At 47.3% G+C, this 17,353-nt stretch overlaps 2 protein-coding genes across 9 annotated transcripts; one reads left to right on the top strand and one right to left on the bottom strand.

Annotated features, from left to right (window-relative positions):
- Positions 1–1,756: 1,756 nt before the first annotated feature.
- On the top strand, positions 1,757–16,761 carry HNRNPH1 (heterogeneous nuclear ribonucleoprotein H1). 6 transcript variants are annotated; one of them, XM_062501860.1, is made up of 16 exons: positions 1,757–1,994; positions 7,906–7,965; positions 8,712–8,849; positions 9,699–9,854; positions 10,056–10,199; positions 11,729–11,867; positions 12,853–13,031; positions 13,249–13,320; positions 13,399–13,532; positions 13,699–13,834; positions 14,004–14,087; positions 14,220–14,270; positions 14,603–14,686; positions 15,128–15,190; positions 15,297–15,389; positions 15,977–16,761. In XM_062501860.1, the coding sequence occupies exons 1-16, from the start codon at positions 1,946–1,948 to the stop codon at positions 16,099–16,101; spliced, it is 1,707 nt and encodes a 568-aa protein (XP_062357844.1). In that variant the 5' UTR covers positions 1,757–1,945; the 3' UTR covers positions 16,102–16,761. The 6 variants fall into 6 exon arrangements, with proteins under 6 accessions (XP_062357844.1, XP_062357845.1, XP_062357847.1 ...); XM_062501861.1 differs by lacking the exon at positions 15,128–15,190; XM_062501863.1 differs by lacking the exons at positions 14,603–14,686; positions 15,128–15,190.
- Positions 2,603–7,899, bottom strand: LOC134049432 (deoxycytidine kinase 2). 3 transcript variants are annotated; one of them, XM_062501868.1, is made up of 7 exons: positions 7,001–7,899; positions 6,272–6,387; positions 5,676–5,869; positions 5,310–5,457; positions 4,946–5,061; positions 3,577–3,676; positions 2,603–2,894 (listed from the first exon to the last, which is right to left on the bottom strand). In XM_062501868.1, the coding sequence occupies exons 1-7, from the start codon at positions 7,098–7,100 to the stop codon at positions 2,856–2,858; spliced, it is 813 nt and encodes a 270-aa protein (XP_062357852.1). In that variant the 5' UTR covers positions 7,101–7,899; the 3' UTR covers positions 2,603–2,855. The 3 variants fall into 3 exon arrangements, with proteins under 3 accessions (XP_062357852.1, XP_062357851.1, XP_062357853.1); XM_062501867.1 differs by having other exon boundaries at positions 2,603–3,676; XM_062501869.1 differs by lacking the exon at positions 3,577–3,676.
- Positions 16,762–17,353: the final 592 nt, after the last annotated feature.

Below are 17,353 nucleotides of genomic sequence, written 5' to 3'. Positions count from 1 at the left end.
AGGAAGAAACTGTACCAATGTTTTCATGAAGATTTTTGTCTCCTGTCTCCCTCTGTGCAAGTGCTCACATACCATGGGACCACCCCCATGTGAAAAAGCACTTAACCAGCCAGGGCCTCTGAGGAAAAGGGCTGCTCTGTTAGCAGTAATTCCATTTCAGTTGTTAATTACTTTTGTCTTTCAAACACAGCATATACATTGGCTAATCACAACTCTTCAGATAACTATTTATGTCTTCCCTTGCTCATGCTGCTCACAGTCACATTCTTCCCCTGGAAGTGGCTGTACCGAACTTACTGTGGGATATGTCAAAGGCAGGCTGAGTTTTTTGCCTAAGATTAGTAGCAGTTACGTATTTGCAGAAAGAAGTCATATGATCTTTATTCTAATACTGGAAGGTTATCCAGAACTTCTTGTCAGTGTGAACACAGGAAGATTTTAATTTCCTAAGAGACCTCTAAAGAGAGGTCTTACATGAGAATCCTGTTTAATTAAATAAACATTAGATCAAGAAAATATTAGGCAAATCAGGCTTCATTTCTCACTGCAAATTAGATAGCAAGCGAACAGTCATTACAGCTCTCTTTAAATCCATTTAACCATGTAGATCATGATGCATAAACAACAGAAAACCCATTTTCTGTCATTTTCCAGGTGCATTAATGGGGACTAAAATTACCAATCGGGTCCAATGACACATAGTAAATGTACCCCAGTGTATAAATATTAATACATACTATAAAAAGCCAAAAATTATGTCGCTACTAGAAACGCAAAGGCCTCAATGGGGATTAGCAAAGGGATTTGCTTTGCACTCGCTAAAACTCGGCCAGAAACAAAGCTCGGAGTCGATGCCGCACCTCCATAGTCCTAAGGTCACCTCTTATCTGTTCAATCCCACAGCAAGGCTCCCTTGCAGCTATTTTAACCTGAAGTTGCTTCAGCTCGTGATTCGTTGCCGAGACTTTGGTCTGGTTGGGAGAGCGGGGTCTGAGGGCGCAGAGGGCATGTGGGAAATGGCCATTCCCGGGGATTCCAGGAGCAGCTCCAGCACAGGAACCTCCTGCAGCAAACCCACACAGCCCCAGCCGTGCCTGAGCGGGGCCTGCTCAGGTCGGGCTGTGCTCCCCACAACCGGGCAGCCGCACAGCGGGCCCCGAAGCTGCGGAGGACGCCCAAGGCCTCCCAGGCCGGGCCCGCGCAGGCCCCGCCGCGCCCTGCCCCCGCCGCGGCGGGAGGCGGAGCCGAGCCCAGCTGACACCGGCGGCGGGCGGTGCTGCAGTGCGCGGAGCCGCAGATCGCCGCCGGAGTCCCGCGGCTGCAGCACGCCGTGAGCACGGGTGCCGAGGGAACGGGGACGGGTGTGGGGTGGCGGGGCAGGCGTGGGGCGAGGGACGAGGCTGCCGCCATGTTCGGGAACCGGGGAACGGAACGGGCGGGGGTGGTACTCGAACCAGAGCCGAGGACCGGGGCAGGTACTCGAGCCTTGGTCCTGGGGGACTCGAACCCGGTCCCGTGGGGAGCACAGGGGCGCGCGGGACCCCCGGGGCGGTCGCGCTCCCCCCACTCCATTATTCCGCCCCCCCCCACCCCGCGCGCGGAGGGCCGGACGTGACTGGCTGCGTTCAATTTGTCACGCGGCCATTGGCTGGCGGGGGCGGGCGGTGCGTGACGTCAGCGCGCGGCGCTGCGCGGCCGGCGGCCATTTATAGGCGCGGAACGGACGCTGCGCAGCCGGAGCGAGCGGGAGGTACCGGGAGCGCGGGCGGCTGTATCGCGGCCCATCCCCGCGGGAGTGCTGAGAAACCCCCCGCGGAGCGCCGATCCACCTTCTCCGAGTGCCCCTTCGGCCGCCGCTGAGCTTTTGTTTCTGTTCGCGCAGCGCCTGAGCGCCCCCGCCCAGCTTTGTTCTTCTTGCGGCCCCTGCGGGGAAGGCGCGGCCAAGATGGACCCTTGTCACACCGAAGAGACCGAGGGGGAGATCCCCGGCCTGGGTAAGGCCCAGCAACGGGGGGCAGGGAGGGAGTGGGGGGAGGGAATGAAGGGCGGGTGGGGGCATGGGCGATCGGACCCTTGTGGTACCGCCCGCCTGGGCCCGGTGCCGCGGAGGTCCCACGATGGCGCGGCGGGCGGAGGAGGAGGAGGGGGGGGTGGCGGGGCCGGGCCCGGCCGCGTGCGCCGCTCACCCGCCCCCCCCCCCGCCGCGTGCGTCGTGTCGGGCGGGGCCGCGGGGACTCTCCGGGGTCGCTGTCCCGCCTCCACCGACGCTGCCGCGCCCGCGGGTCCCTCCCCGTCCTGGGGGGAGGGGGGGGGGGGGGAGAAGGGGGGGTGGTGGTGAGATCGGGAATGAGATAAGCGTAAATTACAGTTTATTACAGGTCTAACGTCCAGCTTTTAGTAGCGTAAATCCGGTGGAAACGGCCACTCAGTAAAGCAGAAGTTGAAAGTAAAGGTTTCTGGACGCCATAACAGTCTCGTCTTAAAATGGTGAACCCATGCCAGTTATTGCAAAACAACCCTGCTCAGCGCCTGCTGTTTACTGGGTGTCGGCCTCTGACAACCGCTGAGCTCCCCCGCGGGGAGAACCACTCGAGAGGCACTATGATTTTAAAACCTTTATTAAATAGCAGAGAATATACAGAAAAAAGCATTATCAAAGCTCCCCATATTTGTTCTTTTTAGCTATACAAAAACTTCTAACAAAACTCAAACAGCTCAGACAAGATAAAAACAAACCCCAAACCATGTTTTTACATTTCTGGCTTGCTTTCAAATAAGCTATATAGATAATGTATTTATATAGTTAATATTTGAACACAGATTTTTAGGTGAACTTTAGCGACTTGTTATCTGAATTAATTTTCATCTTCTAAAGAAGCCAGGAAAGACTTGACCTATGAGAAAAAGAAACAAACACATATTAATTCGGCGCATTAAAAGCGGAAGTACCGAGATATTCTAGTTCTTTGTGAAGAAATGGTTTGTTACTATAACTTTCAGTCATGTTTTTGCCCCTACATTTAATTCATGACCTGAAATGCATGTGGCCTTTCAGAGGGGCAAAGGTAGAAGACACCCATGTCTGAGTGTCTGTTCAAAGCAAAGCTATTAACTGCTAGCTTCCATGAGGATGTAATGACAAATACCTCCACAATTGATCACTGTGTGCCCCTTCCCAGTTTATTTAGAGCTGTTTAACTGAGGGAATTCGGCTCAGCTAAAAGGAGTCATTCTCCAGTAATCTCAAATTGATGACTCAGAACAAGATGAGGAAAATGGTTTATAGGGTTTGCTAGGAGAACACTTCCTCATGCTTTTAAGTATTAGGAGGTTTTTTTTTTGGTTGGTTTTTTTTTTTTTTCAATGTACTGGTCAAACAACACCACCAGAGTTGCTTTTGGCGTTTACTTCCCAAGTCTTGCCTTTAACTGGTAAACACCATTTTGACTCAAGCGACCTCTTGATTATCACCTTGCTTCCTCAAATGGTTGTTTACTCTCCCTCCCAACTCTATCTGGAAGTGTCACTGCATGATAACCTCAGAAGAAAAGCAGATATAAATGCCCTGATACTTACTTTATCAATCAGGTACTCCTGTTTAATTTTGTCGTTCTTAAAATCTTCATTAACATCCAAAACTAGAATAGGAATCTCCTTAATGTACTCAAAATCAACTCTGTTCAATAGAAGAGCATAGTTTGAGTAAAAACTACATAACATACTGTGTATACAAGACCTCTGCTCTTGATTACCATGTGCATCCAAGATGTTAAATCTGATGCCCATAATTTTAATGTAAAGCCCATGTCAAGTCTGTCCTTAATTGGTCTTCATATATTTCACAAATGTGGTTTTTTACCTTAATTTCCATGACCTCATTCTTGTCATGGAATCAATTACCAATTACTGATTTTGTAAGATGAAATAATTTTTTTTTAAAAAATCTCCCTTGTCCTGTGTCTTCCCCACCTAATCCACTTATCAAGATAAAGCTTCCTTTTACGAGGATGATCTCTTTAACAGGTTAGAAGACTGGTATTTAAAATGTAGTTAGACATAAGCAAGACCCTTTTGGCTTAAGTTTAGGAGCAGATGGGAGCAGCAGTTAGTCTTTCTTCTGAGCGTGGAAGGCACTTCTAAAACACAGGTGTGCTGAGCAACATTCTAAGTTGTGCTTGCACACTTCAGTGTTCCTATTACAAACACAGGAAGTGCTTGCTTATAAGTCTGGAATGAGTACACAATATAAACATTCCCAGAATTCCACATTATGCACTGCCTTCTGTCTCCTAAGCATTTGGGTCATGCTATGTGACAACTTCAGCAAGTAGATCAAGCTGATAATGAACTTTCCTGGAATAGTAATGCTTCCCATTCACTAGAATATTTTGGGTTTCTCTAGGGCAAAACCTAGAGTGTGTTTTCACCTTTAGGGATTCCTTAAGTGAGAAAACCAGTAAGAGTCAGTAAGGAAGTAGACATCACTCAGCTGCTGATTTGGTTTCTTGTGTATAACAGGTCTGTAAGACTTTCTGATTATTGTTTAAATTGAAGTTAGGATTAATAGTTAAACTTCACTGAAATACAGTCCTGCTAGTTTAAAAGTAGTTGGGGCTTTGTCTGCCCCTTGTATTGCAACAGAAACTGCATGGTGAAAAATTTATGTGAATACCAGAACACCATTTTAAGTGTCCTATTCCTAAATTCTTCCAATTAGTAAAATCCACGTCCTTGCTCAGTTAGAACTGTAAAGCTTCCTAGTTGAAGTTAATGCTTAACAGAGTTTTTGAATTATATGAAGCTCCATCTCTTTAAACCTGAAGTGGGTGTAACTGTAGGTCTGTCCAACTGCCTGAGGGAAGCTGAACTCGATAAAACTAAGGCTTAATGTGGGAAAGAGCCTTGCCTGCAAGTTGAAACTTGCTGTAGGAAAATGGGTTCCTACCTCATAGTCCTTTCATGAAGCCACATTTCATGTTTGTAGTGGAGGTTTTCCAAATACTCAAGCTCAATTCCTTGCTCCTCTTCTCTTCCTCTCATCTGTAGCCTTTCCATGCATTTCTGGGATTAAAAAGAAAAAAAAAACAGTATAAACCTGGTCAATAATCATGTGTTGTAGGTTAAATCAGCTAAACGGATCAAGTGGTCCTTAACTTGGAAGGACTAATGCGAGACATTAGTGAGCATTAATTTTAACTACTTGGCTGAACATAGATGAGTTAAATCTAGAATAACTTTTTTAAAGTACCCTCTTAAGCCTCTGGAAAATGAAATTGGAACTGAAAAACCTCCATTTTTAGTGAGCATACCTGAGGTGTGGTTCTGAGATAGATCATGCCATCCAGTTCTATATCTGATTGAAACTGATTCAAAAGCCATGTGTGCCAGTCCTGATAAATAGACCACTCTGTTTCGTTAATGTTTCCAGACTCAAAGAGGTTGGAAGCAAACACGTATCTGCAATGAAAAGCATCAGTCTCATGCCAGGAATGACAAAAGTGAACTACCAAAACACTTGTCATTAGAACAGAATGATGGTATTGAAAAAAATGCCTTAATAAAGCTTGCTCCCTTGCAGATACTAGTTTAAATATTGAGTGTTACCTCAGCTCCACGTCTTTAGAAGACCTGGAAGCTGATAATGTGAGTTCTTGCCTTGCTGTGAGAGTAATTACCTGTCACTGTACACAGATCTTTCGAAAAATTGCACTGGATGTTCTGCTTCGTGTAACTTGGCTGAGACAGGTTTTAATTGTGCCTTTACTCGGCTCAAACAAGCATAAGTCTGGAATGTGTAAGCCCATCTTGTGGGTTTGTCGTACAACATTTGAAGCAAGTTTCCTCCACTCTTCTGAGATGTTGAAAGTTCCTAGAAGGCAAGAGAAAAAGGTTAACGTGAATGTACTGCTTTTCTCAGTCCAGAATTCTGAATGTGTAAGAATTCATGGCTTTCTTTCTATCACTAAGAAAATGCTTAGGCATAGGATCTTTGAGACTTTTTCCTCAGGTGATAGTGGTTTTTGTGACAGTTTCTTTGATTAGTTTGTTTGAGTTCCAGATTTTAGTGCGATTCCCGTGAAGTAAGGGATGTTATTTGGAATATACATTCACTAGTATCTTGCCTTTACAATACGAGTGAGTGCCTGACCAGCTGTGGTATGGTAGTGGGGATGATCTGGCTGCTGTGCACTAAGTATAGCTGGATTCTGGCATAGCTCCCCATCTGTGGAACTCCTTGCAGTTTCTTTCGGCCCAAATCCTGCGCACCTACCTCATACTCATCCTCGGCTGTCTGGATGTTGCACCATTTAGCGATGGGCTCGGGGATGATCTCCCACTCATCGCAGTGTTTCTCCAGCAGCCTGACAAACGTTGACTTCCCCGCAGCTGCGGAAAACGAGAGCGGTTCACAAAGGGGTGGGGGCTGTTTGTTCCGGAGCAGCTGAAGGCCGGGGGCAGTTGGAGGGTGTTAGCGGCTGCTGCGGCGCGGGGCCGGCCGCGTGCGCCGTGGAGCGAACGGCGCTAACCTGCCGTGCCGGAGGGGCCGCGCCCGGCCGGGCGGGCCATAAGGGCGGCCGAGGAGCAGCCGACATTTTAGGAGCTGCCGTGGCGGGCGGAGCCTGGCGAGGGAGCGGCCGCGCAGGCGCTGGGATTTGGCGCGGGCGGGAGGGAGCAAAGGAGCGCTGGCAGCCGGGGAGCAACGGGAATTTGTGGTTCCGAGCCCGCCCTGCGCCTTGGTGTGACTGACGGGCACCCTGTGCGGGGGACTCGCCATCCACGCCAGCTTTGCTCCGGGTTCAGGTCCCGGTGCCGCTCTCCCTGCAGAGCTCCTCCCCGCTGCCCGCAGAGTCGGGGACCGCAGCCGCTCCTCTCCTCTCCCAAGCTTCCCCGGCATCCCAGACCCTTGGGTGCTCCCGGTCTGACACCCCCCCCCCCCTGCCCCCTCCTCCCCCCGGGTTCCCCCACCACCCTGAGCCGCCTCCCGCACCGCCGAGCTCACCGATGTTCCCCTCGATGGAAATTTTCCTGAGGCGCTTCTGGAAGCTGGATTCGAGGGAGCCGGCGGGGCTCTGGCAGTGCCGCTTGGCGGGAGTAGACATGTCGGTGCCGAGCGGGAACTCAAGGGGCTCCCAGCCGTTCCAGCGCACTTTAAGCTTCCCGCCAGGCGGGTGGGCGGGATGGCCACTTCCCGCCAGTCCTCCCCGGGAAGAGGCGGAGGCGCTACCTCCTCCCCCTCCGATCCTGCCCGGCTCCTACCGCCGCGGTGTTACAAAATGGGCTTTCGGCAAGTGAAATGGCGAAGAGACCTTTTTGCAGGAAGTGACTGTAGCACAGTTCCACTTACTGATCTGATTTGCATTTCTGTAAACGAGTTCGCTATGTTATTTTATTTACTTTCGTAAATTTGAGCATGCACTTAGGAAAAAAAAAAGTCAAAAAGCCTCCAGCTGTGGGGGTGGGGGAGTTGTTAGTAGTCCCGAACACATCAAACAGTTACGTGAGAGGTGAGGCAGTGTAGGCTCACAGTCTCTTTTATGTACTGACGAGAGAGGAAACACTCTGGATGAAAAGTGTTCATCTAGAGACTACTCAGAGCAGCTTCTGGGCTCCAGATACCTGTGTTAGTACTCTAGGAGCCTGCTTAACTCTAGGCATGGGTTCTCTATCACCTGTGTAGACAAACTGAAACGTGAGCTGGTTATCCAAGGGGAAAGGGGATGGAGGATTCTTAGATGATGAGTTACTCCACTTTCCTCTTTCCTCCTCGGTAATACTGAGATTCAGGATGAAATCTAGCTAGGTCTGGTGTGTTTGGAGGAAATGGGAGGGAATTAACTTTTCCGTTCTTTTATGGTAATTGTGACCCATTGTCTCTTCTTTCCCCATCTCCTCCAAACACACCAGGCTTCAGTGACCGAAGCGAGCAGATTGTTTCACGTGGGGTAGCGTCAGCCTTTGAAACTGGTAAGTGCTAGTTCCCACGCACGGTGTGTGCAGCCAGAGCGCTCCGCTGTCCGCGCCGCGCGGGAGCCGGGCGGGGCGGGGGCGGCAGCGCGCGGGGCATGCGCAGTGCGGCGAGCGGCGCTCAGGGCGCGCGGGGCAGGGCCTTTGTTCGGCAAGGCGGGCGGCGCGTGCGCACAGGCGGCGCGCGGGGTCTAGGGGGCGGGGCCGGGCCGGGCCGGGGCACGTGCGCTCCGCACCCGCCCCGCAGCCGGTCCCGTGCTCGGCGCGGGGCTCGCGGTCCTCGGTACCCGCTCGCCGCACGGCGCTCTCTGCGAACCGGCCGCGGGCGCTTCGCCATCGCCGGGGGCCTCGGGCCCGCCAGGGAGGCGTCTGGGACCGCGCTCTTTGTGCGGAGGAAGGCCCGGCCCAGCGGAAGCGGGAGCACCCGCCGCCATTTCCTAGCGCGCTCTCGCCACAGGCTCGCCCGCTCGCTGCCGCCTGACCGGGACTAGGCGCTCTCCGGACAGCGGATCAGGCTCGGAGCCCTAGAACCAGCGCGGAGCCCCACCATGTGTGCGTGCGGGGAAGGGGCAGGGCGCGGGCCGGGGGCGGGAGCGGCGCCGTGTGTGTGAGGCGGCAGCGCCCGAGGCAGAGGAGGATCAGGGAGGGCCGGGACACAGGCCAGGGGGGCCGCCGGGCGCTCTGAGGGGGTGCGGGTGGCGGCCGTGCTGAGCAGCATCTCAAAGGGCCCTTTCTGGTCTTTTCAGCAACCACAGAAGCGGAGACGGAGCAGAGCCTCACCCCCAATGTGATGCTCAACTCGGAGAGCAGCGAGGGATACGTGGTGAAGGTCCGGGGACTGCCTTGGTCCTGCTCCACCGAGGAGGTGCAGAGGTTCTTCTCCGGTAAGTGGGGCTGAGGAGAAATAAGAGGTGTGGGAGAGGGGCTGGGCTCTGCTGTCAGTTCTGGGTCCCTCCTAGGGACTCTGTGCCAGTGGGAGTGCTGTAGCAAGTAGTTCCAGGAGGATTCAGTAGCCAGTGCAGTTTGTAGCACAACAAGTGCTTCAGCCAGAACCTGGTAGCAAAACCATGTTCATGCTAGCAGGAACTCAACACAATGGGGCTTGGTCTGGGTTGCTAGGGTAGCCACAACTGCCTTTGCTCCTTGAGCAACTAGGAGAAAGAAGGTTCCATTTTAAAGAAAGTTCAACCTGAAGCAAGAATTTTGAAGCTAAATCACTTTAGTTCTTGTATTGTCCCAATAGACTCTTTTAAAGTGCTTAGTGTGTGTGTATCCTCCCCCAAATTATTAGCATTCTGCAGTAATAAATAGTGATAAATGCGGGCTTTCTGGAGCATCTGCAACTTAAAACTGCTTCAGGAATTTGATGTATTTGACTTGGTTCTGATTAAGTTTATTACACTTGCACTGATTGTTACTATTACTTATTTCACGCTAATAAGAAAGTTACAATCAGAAGCAGATAGTATATTCAACTTGAAGCAGGAAAGCTTTGGAAATAGTTAATTTGCAGTCAGCCCTAATAGTGATCTGTAGGCTTGACTAAAAGAGTAATTTTAGTTAGTGTCTTTGTTAATTGGTCATTTTAAAGTTGTAACAAGAATGCTGCTGTTTTGTTGTCTTGATACAATTGATACTCGGTACATTTTTGGTTTTAGGCTCTCTGAAATTTTAAAAATAAAACTGTTTCTGTAATAATTAATATAATTACGGCCTTTTTGTTTCATTTTCAGATTGCAAAATTCTGAACGGGGCTTTGGGTATCCGTTTCATCTACACCAGGGAGGGCAGACCAAGTGGAGAAGCATTTGCTGAACTTGAGTCAGAGGAGGATGTGAAATTGGCCCTGAAAAAAGACAGAGAAACAATGGGACACAGATACGTTGAAGGTTTGACTCAGTCGGTCTAGTAACTGACTACATTGTGTTTGTGCTTGATGGGTTTTTGGTTAATTGCTTTTTTTTGTCTCTTTAAAATGCATGTGGAAGGACAAATGGACTTGCATATCATAAGTTGACTAGTTTCAAGGCAAATGACTTTAAAAGCTCTTCCTTACTCCAGAATGCATTAATTCTAAGTGCCTTTTACAGTTTTCAAGTCAAACAACGTTGAAATGGATTGGGTTCTGAAGCATACTGGTCCCAACAGCCCTGATACAGCTAATGATGGTTTTGTACGTCTTAGAGGACTCCCATTTGGCTGTAGTAAAGAAGAAATTGTACAGTTTTTTTCAGGTATGTGGGATAAAAGTAGTAGCTATAGCACTATTGGTTTATGCTAAAAAACCCCGACAAACCAAACAAGCATGGATTGCCCAATAGTACTTCCAACAGTATTATCATGGGAATTAAAAGTAAACAACCCAATTCTTCACTAATTTTCTGGGCATGAGGAATCCTTTGGATCACTTCCTAAAGTACCTGATAATGAAATAATTTGGGGAATGCCAAAAAGGTGTTGGATTTTATACTTGGTGGGACATGCTGTTCCAAGTAAGGATTGTAGAAAAGTATCTTCCTTTCCAAATAAAGCTGAACAGTTTTCATTTGGGAGGGTATTTCCTCCCCCAGCCTAGGCTGATTGGCCCTGGTCAGTGCAGGATGTAGAATACCCTCCCCACTGGGCTCTGTGTGAGGAACAGGTTCTCAGTAAGGGCCCATGACCTCTTCCCAGCATAGAGCTAGTATTGAATGAAATTCAGAGAAAACCTGCTGAACTCTACCCAAGTACAGATTTACAGATTTGCCCCTTTCTCTTCTTAGGGTGCAAAAAGCCCCACCAGACCCTTGATGTTGCCTAGCTCAAAGTTTTTATGGATGAAGAGATAATGTCTTGTTTTGACTAATTTTTATTTTTTTGCAGCTGTTTTATGTTTTGCAAACTGGAATTAGACTATTAAAATGTCCAAGAATGGAATCTGTTGATTGTTTAGTATTTCACTTGTTATTATTTTCAAAATACTGGATTTCTAAATGTTTTGCTATAACAAGATATGATTGAGCTTGCTGTTTTGCTTTAAAATACAGTAGAAACTTTTCCAGTTTTACAATCTCAGAACTTGTTTTTATTTTCTGAATTGGTGATATGAACAAGAGCAATTTCTAAGCATGTGCATTTTAAGATGTTTTTTTCTTTTATCTTTTTTTTTTTACATGGTGAAATAATTGAAGCTTTATAGTTGTTAATGTGCTTAATATTCAAAAATGTGTCTCTTCTGTTCAGGAACTAATACTTAGAAATTACTTCATGATTTTTTTCTTAATTAAGCACTCCTAAAGATTAAAAAAAAAAAAAACAACAAAAGCAATGCTGAAACTTGATGTTTGCATAAGACTAATTATTTTACCTGAGTGCCTTCTAGTAAAATTACTTGTTCTATATAAAGCTGTTTCATTTGCTGTGTTTGAATTTAAGTTCTCTTAAAAGTTCATCTTAAATACTTTCACAGAATTGACGAGGTTTGTAATAATGTATGAAGGTCTTAATGCACCCTGCATTAGATGCTTTCTCTGAGGGGCTGTCCCTGGGCCCTCAGAGTGTTTCTGAGCTCTGCAGGGTGGGTTAAGAACCCGAACTGAATGGTATGTGATCATGGAGCTCTTTTTTGACATGCCTATTTTATTCTGGTGTTCTAGAATCTACATACCATTCTCTTAAAAGTGTTTAAATTCTGGTGTTTTTAAAGCTATAAGAAAAAACTCATGACTGGGCTTGTGATGTTAATATTGCCCCCCTACTGGGGTTATTTGTCCTTGGGTTGAAGGGTTGGAAATCGTGCCAAATGGGATAACATTGCCGGTGGACTTCCAGGGGAGGAGTACGGGGGAGGCCTTCGTGCAGTTTGCTTCACAGGAAATAGCTGAAAAGGCTCTAAAGAAACACAAGGAAAGAATAGGGCACAGGTGGGGATGGATGGTTGGTTGGCTCTGTCACTTTTCTTATGGTAAACAATTAAATCCATATTCTCTCTTCTGAAAGTGTTAATATCCAAATCAAAATAGTATTTTGGTCTCTAACTTGGTAATAAGTATAGGTGTTGATTGCCACAATGTGTGTGGCACGGATTGCTCAAAAATACAAGATAAAATTGGGCTAAACTAAAATATGTTTTGTAAAATGAGTAATAACAGATGTTAAAACTAGCTTGGAAATGACAAAGTTGAGAGACTATGGCTTTAACTTCTCAAATAGCACCAATTCTACCTCTAGTTCTAAAGACATGCACAGTATTCTTACTACCATAAGAAAATGTGATACTTTCTAAACTTGTTTTATAAGTTGAAATGTAACAAATTTACTTACTTGTATTAATCTTCAATGTAATAAGCATAGCTTTCAAGAAATTGTCACAAAGGGTTTTTATTCAGTTTTACTTGTGACTATTGTTCATTGAGGCATGCACCTTTTGCCTACGCTGAATCTCTGAAGCATAGGCTGGGTTCAGTTGTACATGCAGAGCTTTTTGTGGCATCCTGATGGGTTAAACTCTCGGTGGAGATCGGGTTTTTAACCCTCTGTTTCCGTTGCCTTGAGCAACAGTGCTGAGTTGAGTGGACACTGGTCCCTCCTACATTGTTTGACTAACATTTTAAATCGGGGGGAGGTGGGTGGGGAATCAGTATTGCTCCCCCACCCTTAAGGTTGGGTTACTGCAAAGTATGAGGAGCACAGAAACCCTTCAGTAATTTTAATTTCTTGAAAATAAACTGATATAAATGTAATGTAGTGCTAATAATAGAATGTCATTGCCTACATAATGTAAGGAAACCTGGCTTAAAATTACTGCCAGTGTCAAGGCTATGACTAAATGGCTTGTTGTAATGTGAAGTTGTGAGGTGTTTGTGGAAGGAATCAAAGACTGACCTCTCCCTGTGCAAACACTTGTAGGTACATTGAGATCTTCAAGAGTAGCCGAGCAGAGGTGCGCACTCACTACGACCCTCCCCGCAAGCTGTTGGCCATGCAGAGACCCGGTCCGTACGACAGGCCCGGCCTGACGCGCGGATACAACAGTCTGGGTAGAGGAAGTAGCTTGGAGAGAATGAGGCGTGGAGCCTACGGAGGAGGTAAGTGCACAGAGGCCCAGGGAGCTGCTCGTTTGAAAAGCAGCAACTCCCCCCAGCTGTGTACGTGTCCTTGGCTTTAATTCTTGTAGAAGAAATGAAATGTTGTAGTAATTGTTGTTTGCAGTGTGTACTGTGTATTTGGATCTTTCTGTAGTCAAAATGAAAGTTTATTTGGATCTTTGTGTAGTTGAAATGAACATGTCCAATCTGTTTCTAGGTTATGGAGGTTATGATGACTACAATGGGTATAATGATGGCTATGGGTTTGGTTCTGATAGATTTGGAAGAGGTAAGGATCTCTAATAGGAACAGTAACTGAACTTACGACATGTCCCAAAAGAAACTAAAATACATCTGAAAGACCTAGAATGGACTCTTTTCTCCGCAGGGATGTCGGACCACAGGTACGGCGACGGATCGTCCACCTTCCAGAGCACGACCGGCCACTGCGTCCACATGCGAGGTCTGCCCTACAGAGCCACGGAGAATGACATCTACAATGTGAGTGCCACATGCCGCTCCCCAGTGCGTGGCTTCGGGTTCCGGGGTCCTTGTGGGACACGGCAGCTGCGCTGCAGCTGGGGTGTTCCTCTGGAGAAAATGGCTTGCTGTAAACCCGAACTGTTGCATTGGTGCGTTTTAATCTGTGTGACTGTTCCGTGTGTAGTTCTTCTCACCTCTGAACCCTGTAAGAGTACACATTGAAATCGGACCAGACGGCAGAGTAACCGGAGAGGCAGACGTTGAATTTGCCACTCACGAGGACGCAGTGGCTGCTATGTCCAAAGACAAAGCAAATATGCGTAAGTCTGACTGCTTGGAAGAGGTGACTTTAGGGAGCTGGCAGCACTGCAGTGTGGTGCATCTGCTGCAACTGGAATGCCAAACATTCCACTCCAGCTTCACTTGCAGTGAGAGAAGCTGTATGGGTTTGGTGTGAAATGCTCTCATGGGAAAACTTTCTTCTTCCAGAGCACAGATATGTAGAACTCTTCCTGAATTCTACAGCAGGAGGAACTGGTGGTGCCTATGGCAGTCAGATGATGGGAGCAATGGGTATGTAACACTCTCAACTGCACTTCCAAACTAGCGCTTGCTATTGAAGGAAGCTGGCTTGTTTATACAGCTCCTGCTTATTGTGTGCCTGGCGTCAAAACTGAAATTGAACATTCTGTCTTAATCACACAGTCAAGGAGTCGGAAGGGGTAGTTCAAGATTGGAACACTAGCACACTGCCAGGTATATATAAACTTTTTGGGAATACGTTTGAGCTTTAATAGGTTGAATAAACTTGCGGTGTTGTGTGTGGCATGTCTGGTGGGATGAGTGGCTTCTTTGGGAGAGTGGTAGTGCAAAACCTGGGAGACACCTGTCCTTTTTATTCTCCTTCCCCTTCCCTATTGGGGATACCAGAACATAGTTCGGTGATGGAGGATGTATCTGTGGCACGTGACCTGCCACTCAAGCTGAGTCTTGGTGGTGAGAGAGAGATACTTGGAATTGGGAGAAATTGTCTGAATTGCTCTGGCAAACCCCAAAATTGTTTAAAAATCTAAAATATGTGTTTTCAGCACAAGTCTTAAATGCCTGTTGCTGTTGTGCCTCTAAGACAGATACCCTCCTGACACCCAGCTGGGCTGGTTTCGGAGATGAAGGTGGGGTTGGTTTCTGGGGGCTCCTTTCTTGAGGGTGTTGGGGGTGGGGGTGGATACACTGCTGCTTTTACATTATTTGGTTACAAAATCCTTGTAGTTCTAATGCTGATACTGAAACTGCAGAAAAGAGTGTAGGCAAGTGATGAGGTGAAGAGCAATTGTTTGTTTATATAGAGGTATCTGTGTGTGAGCCACAGCACTTTTGTGATGTGATGCACAACCAGTCTGAAACAGAAATAAGTCTGTCAGGGCCATGTGCACATGAGTGACTCCAGTTAAAGAGCTGCTATGCTTCTGGAAGGGCAGCACTCGTGTGTGAGGCCCCTTAAAGCCAAGTTTAAGTCTTTTGGGGTGTGTTACAGTGCAGATGAATCCTGTTTAGTATAGTCCACAGAAATTGTAAAAGTAACTTCTAAAGTTCTTGTTGCTGCTTGGTTGCAGGAATGTCTTTAGAAACCCCATCACTTTCCTTGAGCATGTTAAACTTCCCTTGGTGTGAGCAAGGTAGTGCCAGAGTGCAGGGGCTGTTGGTTGGGTGAGGGCTGGGTTTGTTGATGATGAGCAGATATTGACCGGCAAGTTCTTAATGTTTTTACCCTTGACTTAAAAGGGAGCCAATCCAGTTACGGTGCTCCAGGCAACCAGCAGCTGAGTGGGGGTTATGGAGGAGGATATGGAGGTCAAAGCAGCATGAGTGGCTATGGTAAGAGCGTTTCTTTGCTGGTTTCCATTGGGCCAGGTGCAGCAGGCTTAACATACCCTTCAATGGTGTTGAAGGGTTGTGTTATAACCTGGGCATCACAGGCTCTGAAAGTGTAAGATGTGGCTACTGTGAATGTTGGGGAACTGGGAGGGGGAATTGATTCAAAGCTGCAATGGGGATCCGAGGGGGGGAAATGCGGGAAACTGTTCTAAAAGGGGCGAGAAATGCCAGTCTCAGACTTGCATTGCTCTGATCACTTCTTAATCCGAAAGCTGGGGACCAGACCAGCTTTGTTTAAATGCAGTACAAATGGTGGTGGTGGGGGGGGGGTCATGGGAGGCTGGGTCCTCCCTATTCCCCCAGAGCAGTGGTAAAGCTCTGGCTTGGGAAGGGGGATGATGCAGAGCTCGTGCTGTGGTTGAACATCCGATAACTGACTTCGGGTACGGAGCTGTAAACTGACACTTTGCAGCGTTGGGCACGGTAGACGGTATTTACGAGGTGGCCCAGCAAGGACAGGCGTTGGGGCAAGGATGCTTCGAGTCGGCCTGAGGCAGCTGTGAACCTGCTGTCGGTTTCCCCCTCAGACCCCGGGAGCCAGGGCGCCATGAACAGCAGCTACTACAGCAGTGGGAACCGCGCATCCATGGGAGTGAACGGCATGGGCGGCATGTCCAACATGTCCAACATGAGTGGTGGCTGGGGAATGTAACCAATCGCTGACTTTTGGTCACATCTTTTTTAAAAAACAAAAAAACAAAAAACTAAGTTTAACAGTTTTGCAATACAAGCTTGTGATTTATGCTTTACTGTAAGTGAATTCAGGATTGTTTTAAAACCTTTCAGGTTCAGTATTTTTGAACATACAGAAATGAACATTCATCTAGGATGTAATAACCAAGTAAAGACTATAACTGTTAAACAATTTGGAGCGTTTCTCAAGTTAGTTTTGTTGTAGGAGTGTATTTAAGCAGTAAGCGTATTTAGGTTAAAGCTGTTCGAATTATGTTAAATGTTGCTCTTATACCATATTACATCCAACACTGTTTTGAATACATGTTGAAAGAGACATGCTTTTTTGTAAAGAACCAATATAGGAGCTGTGTCTGAAAATCAAAGTGAACATTTGGCATGTTAGTTCTAGTTTATTTCTTTTAATATCCTGTAAGGCATGTTAAAGCTTTTTTTTTTTTAAGTTAATGGGGGAAACATGTTGAGACGCAATACGGCTACTTTAGGATTTTGGTCTTGGTGTTCGTATAAAATTCTGAGGCCTTGATTTAATCTTTCATTGTATTGTGATTTCCTTTTTAGGTGTATTGCGCTAAGTGAAACTTGTTAAATAAATCTTCCTTTTAAAAACTGGAACTCACTCCTTCTTGACCTCCAGCTTCTTGTAACCACACTTGCACCCATGTCCTCTGTGGCTGTTGTGCTCTTGTGGTGCAGCTGCGGCACAGTGACTCCTCACAGAGCACTGACCCACAGAGTGTTACAGTGACAACGGGGGGGGAGCAGAGGAGCCTGCCCCTGCTGCTGGGGCTGCCCAGTGGGCCATGGTTCAGAGCACTGCTGGGCTGGGCCCTAAAACTGCTGGGGGGTGAGGGGTGATTCTGTACTTCGATGTAGGCAGTGGTGGAGTGGGCAGCTTACTGATACTGTGTTTCAATAAATGCAACTTGTAAAACATCCTGCTTGAAGATGTGGTTTTGTAAGCAACATAGTTACAGCTTTTTTAGCACTGTAACTTCCCCTGAAGTAATTGGGAATCTGCTTCCATGCAGCGGCCCTGGTGTTTTATTTGCCTTTGGTAATTAACTGTTTGTCCTGAAGGGTTAACAATCTGAGGCCCCTTTTTAAAGTGACGAAAACACTCGTGTTCTGTAGTAGAGGAACTGTACGGGTGGAATTGATCACATGGCTGTCTGCTATGAAAACAACCTCCTTCCTACAGGGAATGCTGC

Source organism: Cinclus cinclus, chromosome 14 (assembly GCF_963662255.1).
Source record: "Cinclus cinclus chromosome 14, bCinCin1.1, whole genome shotgun sequence".
In the NCBI taxonomy this organism is placed as follows: domain Eukaryota; kingdom Metazoa; phylum Chordata; class Aves; order Passeriformes; family Cinclidae; genus Cinclus; species Cinclus cinclus.
This window is presented reverse-complemented; position numbering and strand designations above follow the sequence as displayed.

Bases quoted from the DNA above. Each gene is read 5' to 3' on its own strand.
- LOC134049432 (XM_062501867.1), bottom strand. From the start codon at position 7,100: ATGTCTACTCCCGCCAAGCGGCACTGCCAGAGCCCCGCCGGCTCCCTC. The intron at 5,062-5,309 runs GTATGCTCACTA...TTTTAATCCCAG, and splicing joins ATCTCAGAACCACACCTCAG to AAATGCATGGAAAGGCTACA. The intron at 3,677-4,945 runs GTAGGAACCCAT...TCTATTGAACAG, and splicing joins CTTCATGAAAGGACTATGAG to AGTTGATTTTGAGTACATTA.
- HNRNPH1 (XM_062501860.1), top strand. From the start codon at position 1,946: ATGGACCCTTGTCACACCGAAGAGACCGAGGGGGAGATCCCCGGCCTG. The intron at 14,271-14,602 runs GTATATATAAAC...ATGTGTTTTCAG, and splicing joins GAACACTAGCACACTGCCAG to CACAAGTCTTAAATGCCTGT. The intron at 15,191-15,296 runs GTAGTGCCAGAG...TTGACTTAAAAG, and splicing joins CTTCCCTTGGTGTGAGCAAG to GGAGCCAATCCAGTTACGGT.